At 41.7% G+C, this 5,309-nt stretch overlaps 1 protein-coding gene across 1 annotated transcript; it reads right to left on the bottom strand.

Annotated features, from left to right (window-relative positions):
* Positions 1–1,249: 1,249 nt before the first annotated feature.
* Positions 1,250–1,723, bottom strand: LOC149220995 (uncharacterized). Its single transcript, XM_089387283.1, has one exon. The coding sequence runs from the start codon at positions 1,721–1,723 to the stop codon at positions 1,250–1,252; it is 474 nt and encodes a 157-aa protein (XP_089243409.1).
* Between the last annotated feature and the right edge of the window lie 3,586 nt (positions 1,724–5,309).

The raw sequence follows: 5,309 nt of genomic DNA, 5'->3' as shown, positions 1-5,309 counted from the left end.
TATTGAGCTTCCCTTATGATATATCTATTCCTTGATGGAGTCCTTGATATATTGATCAAGTTTGATTCCTTGGAGATTAATTAGAGCAAAGAAAACATGAGTACTCTTAATTCAAAGTTCAATGCCTCTAATGGTGGACACGATGCAAGGGAGGGGTGGCTATCGTGGTAATAAATCCAAGTTCATTGTCTCTGATGGTGGACAAGGAAAGGGAGGGGGTTGCGGTCATGGTTGTGGTCGTGGAGTTTTCTCTTTTACATTATATTTAGGGAGTTCAAATCAATTTGAATGGAATCATTCTCGTCACTAGGTATAATGGATTAGGTGTGATAATGGATAAAATGAAGTAATTATTTGTGAGCATTTGTTCTTGAACAAAAATTAGGATCCATTTTATTATAGAGAAAAGTACATGCATTAAAAACAACTCAATATTTCATGTGACATTCATATTGTATGAGGCTTATTTTTCATTAAAAACAATTTACTTTTTCCTGTGACATTCTTTTTTTGTTAAAATTTCTTCTATTTCTAATCTGAATTACAATTGTAATTTGAAATAAAGCTTCCAGTAAATATCATTTTACCAATTGTCCATGGAAATCAGAAGAAACATTCACAATATAATATGAAGAACAAATGGGTACCTACTTCATATGAATTAAAAAATGCTTCTACTACTTAATGTGAATTACAAGTGTAATCTTAGTTGGATCTCCAATATTTTTTTCTTTTCCACAGAAAAAACTCGAACCCTCTATTAATAAAAATACTTGGTTACATAGCAAATGCATAGCATTACAGGAAGACTCATGCTTTGCCTTGGAGAAAGTAAAAGCAAGAAGTCTCAACTGGTCGATAATAAAAAAACCAGCGTAAACCCCTTCGCCCGGATGGCAAAGAGCCAGCACGTCAATCCCAAATGGATGATAGGAAGAAGGACTGCAATTTGTGAAAGCCACTCACCGAAAAAACACTAGAGGCAGGGCAGACGACCCGACTAGTGAGCGCACACCTCCTAGTGATGCAGAGTTGGAGGGTCTATGAAAATAAAGTATCAAACATCTTCCAAGAGAGAATCCTGTGTAGACACGATAAGTATTCTAGAGAACAGGTCGAAACGAGCCTCCTTTTGCAAGGAAAGCAGCCCGAAAGACCTGCGAAAGATCAGCGAATAGTAAAAAGAAATACAATTGAATCAAAACAAATATATACATAACACAGGAAACATATTTCTGAGAAATGAAAGTTAATCGAAAATGGGCTGTTCGAGAGGATGAACCACCCCATTCTCCTCCTTTAAAATAGTCCACGACCGCATGTCTTGATCAACCCCTTCTTTGGAGAGACGATCAGCTTCAGAAATTCTTTCCCTGAAGAAGTGGCTAAGGTAAATCTCTGTGAAAATGTTTTTCAGTCGTGTTGCTTCTCTAAGCAGGGGAGACAAGGTGAAATTTTTGCATATTTGCGTCCCATTGAACCATCTCACTGTGTTCATAGAATCCCCAAAAGTCTGAACGTCTTGCACGTTCCTCAGGACAAGCCAGCAAAGAAGAAGGTGGAGGGCTTTCAACTCAGCAAAATTATTGGAGCCTTGGCCTAGGCTGACCGAAGCCTTAACAGTATTTTCCTTTGAAAAATGAATTATTAAACCAGCCCCACATCGACCATTAATGTCTGAGGCCCCGTCATAATAAGCCCACGTAATTGAATATCTTATCATTTCTTGCCGGACCAACCTGGGAGAAGGAGTAGCCTGCGGGACAGGGATACTATCATAGATAGCAGCTCCTTCTGCAGCCAATCTTTCAATCGGGAAGATAGAGTCCTTGAAGATGACCTAATTCCTAGCAAGCCACGTCCCCCAAGTTATGAGAAGTGGAATGGATCTTTCTCTGTCATTTGAAGCTTCTGTCCACCACTTCTGCCAAGCTTCCAAAATACCCTGCCCTTCCCACCTATAAGGGATTTTAAGTAACCTTAACGTTTTAGTCCTCAGACTAGAATTGAAAGGGTAGAATAGGAACATGTGATCAACTGATTTGATGTTATCTTTACAGAGAGGACACCATCCAGGACCGATCCTACCTCGTCTTTGGAGAAAATCCCAAGAAGGGACTTTCTGGAGCAGGACACACCAAAAGAAGAGTCTGGTTTTCAGAGGACCTTTTAATTTCCATAGATGCTTAGCCCATCAATCCGGATTTTCCCACCCTTTTTGGTCCATCATCCATTTGTACCCCATCTTTGGAGAGTAGAGGCCATTCTGAGCAAAGACCCACCGGAGTTCATCTGGAGCGTCTGAGAGCCTGACTGAAGAGTTGAAGAGGTCTTTCTTGTACGAATCCCATTCCTCTAGCCATTCTTCATCCAATTGTAAATCTATTCCTTGCATCCACCCTTGGCTCCATATGGAGGAAGCCCGGGGATAGGCCACCTGATTTAATGTGTAACGTCCCTTCTCTTTTAAAACCGCAACCAACCCCTGAAATAGAGAGAACCATTCTGAACACCCAATCCAGGGGTCTCTACCAAATCTTATTTGAGAGCCATCTCCCACACTCCAAGCCAAACCCTTCTCAATTATATTGACAGAGGCTACCATAGCTTTCCAAACCATCGAGGAGTGTTTGCAGGTCTTTATTGGCAATCTGATCCAATCTATCGTTGATAGAGGGTCAATGTATTTTCTTTTTGAAATAGAAGTCCACAGGTTGTCAAATGAAATGAGCCTCCAGGCGAGTTTTGCTGCTAAAGATTGGGAGAAGCATTGAAGATTTTTTATCCCCCAACCTCCCCACTCTTTGGGACGAGCCACTTTATCCCAGGCGATCCACGGGGTGACCTTCTCTGTCTTGGACCCCGCCCACAGAAACCTGCTACAAAGTTTGTCAATTGAGGATAAGATTCCTTTGGGAACCCAATTCAGGCTAGCCCAATAGAATGGAACTGCCATAAGCACAATTTTTATTAACACAAGCCTTCCTACCCTGGAAAGCCATCTGAAGCTCCAGTGTTTTAGCTTGGATCTGATTCTTGCAAGAATCCAGTTCCAATCTTTGTTCTTGTAGTTATCAGGTTTGAGAAGAAAGCCCAGGTATTTGAAGGTATCCTTGAGCACTTTGACATCAAATTTTAGGACCATATTCACGCTGCGCATCATTTCTCTGGACATACCTGTGCATGTAAGAGAGGATTTTTTCTCCTTAATACAAAGTCCAGTAGCCTTCAAGAAAAGGTCAATGATCCTTTTGAGCGTCTTGCAATCCTCCAGGCTGCCATTACTGAAAAGTATTATGTCGTCCACGAATAGGAGATGGGTAACCCAGAAATTTTCAGCTTCTTTGATGCCTTTGAGAGACCCTTGTCTTTTTGCGTCGTGAATCATAAGGCTGATGCCCTCTGCTGCAAGCAGAAATAGAAGGGGAGAGAGCAGGCAGCCTTGATGCAGGCCGCGTTCCGGACTAAAGAAACTGGAGGTCACTCCATTAATCAGAACAACTATGGAGGAGGTAGAAATACAGCTCATAATCCATTTTAGAAAGTCATACCTGAAGCCCAGATGAGTTAGTAAAAGCCTGAGGTACAACCAGCTGATTCTGTCAAAAGCCTTTGACAAATCAATCTTCACTACTGCTCCTTTTTTTTCCCAATTTTTAGACTATGAAGAGTTTCTTGAGAAACTCCAACCACTTCATGAATTTGTCTGCCATCGAGGAAGCCAAATTGCTCAGGTGAAATATTTCTGGAGAGAAAAGGTTTTAATCTGGAGGCAATAACTTTTGCTATGATTTTATAAACACAGGTGCACAGGGATATGGGCCTGAATCCTTCAAAAGAGCCCGGGAGGTCAGTTTTGGGAATAAGGGCAAGAAATGTGGAGTTGAAGGGATGGAGTATTGATCATGTGCGCTTGGATTCTTCCACAATTGCCACTAGCTCGCCACCGATGAATTCGAAGAAATGTTGGAAGAATTCAACAGTCCAACCGTCTGGACTGGGGCTTTTTTCCTTTTGCATAGATTTGAGAATATCTTCTACCTCATCCTTAGAAACGGGAGCCATCATAGATTCATTTCCTTCCTCCTCTATGAACCTAGTAAAGAACTAGGAAACTCTTATAACTTCACCAATAGAAGCTTCCTCTGGCACTTTGAAGAGGTTCTTGAAATGATTGATCCCTAGAGAAGCTAGCTCTTCAAAAGATCGAGCCATATCACCATTGGCTTTATTCATTTCCCATATAGTATTATAATTTTTCCTTCCTTTGGTATAGTTCTAGAAAAACTTGGTGTTGTCGTCCCCCGCCTGCAACCAGATCGCTCTACTTTTTAACCGCCAGCTCTCCTCCCTGCTTTGGAGAATTCTCTTCCTTTCCATCTTTAGATCTAGTATTATGGCCCGAGACTCTTCTTTTCTATAACCAATACCGCTTGGGTCTTCAAGAAGGGCTATCTCCGAGTTGACATTTTCCACGGTTTTTTCATCATTCAGTTTCTTATGGAGGGCCCATTGCTTAGAGGTAGCCTTCATCCTTGTTAGATTTTCTATGAAAGCCTTGCTGCAACTCTCATCTTCACTAAGATTAGCATTCTTCCAAGTGCTGTGGAAAAGGATAATAAAGGATGCATCCAAAATCCAGGAGGCATTAAATTTAAAGGGAGTGCCTGGTTTAGAGAAAGCACCCTTCACTTCGAGAAAAACAGGGAGATGGTCTGAAAGACTGCCTTCCCCAACCCAATGTCTGAAAGCCTGTAGCTTATCTGTCAGTGGATCACCTAGAAGGAATTTGTCAAGCTTCTTCCCTACCCATTCATCTCCTATTCTTTGATTCCTCCACGACGGGTGCATCTTGAGCGGAGTGACATCCACCAGAAGAGAGGAGGCTAGTTTATTTAGAAAGAATTCAGTAAGGGGATCTTCTCTTGCTTTGACCCCCCAATATTCTATCATCCCCAAAGAAAAATTAAGATCTCCGCCGATTATAAGATTTGGGTGCACCATAAGTGATTTAACAAAGAAGGGGTTCCAGAACCTTTCCCGTTCCAAAACAGGACCATAAGCGTTGATAATGAGAAACGGGATGCATAGTTCGATGGAGTATAGTTCCACAGCTAGTACATTTTCCCATCCCCAAGAGGAGGTCTCTCGAAGAACCTTCGTGTTGAAACCCAGAGCCACCCTTCTCGAATGACCATTGGTGTCTATGACATGAAAGCTCCAACCCAGAAGGAGCTTAAAAAGGCAGCCTGTAACTTCTTGCCCCTTCCCCAGAGTTTCTTGGAGTAAAATAATATCAGGTTTATTGG

Source organism: Pinus tabuliformis, chromosome Q (assembly GCF_031772625.1).
Source record: "Pinus tabuliformis cultivar Carrire ecotype Pingquan chromosome Q, CPIR1, whole genome shotgun sequence".
In the NCBI taxonomy this organism is placed as follows: domain Eukaryota; kingdom Viridiplantae; phylum Streptophyta; class Pinopsida; order Pinales; family Pinaceae; genus Pinus; species Pinus tabuliformis.
This window is presented reverse-complemented; position numbering and strand designations above follow the sequence as displayed.

Coding starts and splice junctions, on each gene's coding strand:
- LOC149220995 (XM_089387283.1), bottom strand. CDS start 1,723: ATGATAAGATATTCAATTACGTGGGCTTATTATGACGGGGCCTCAGAC.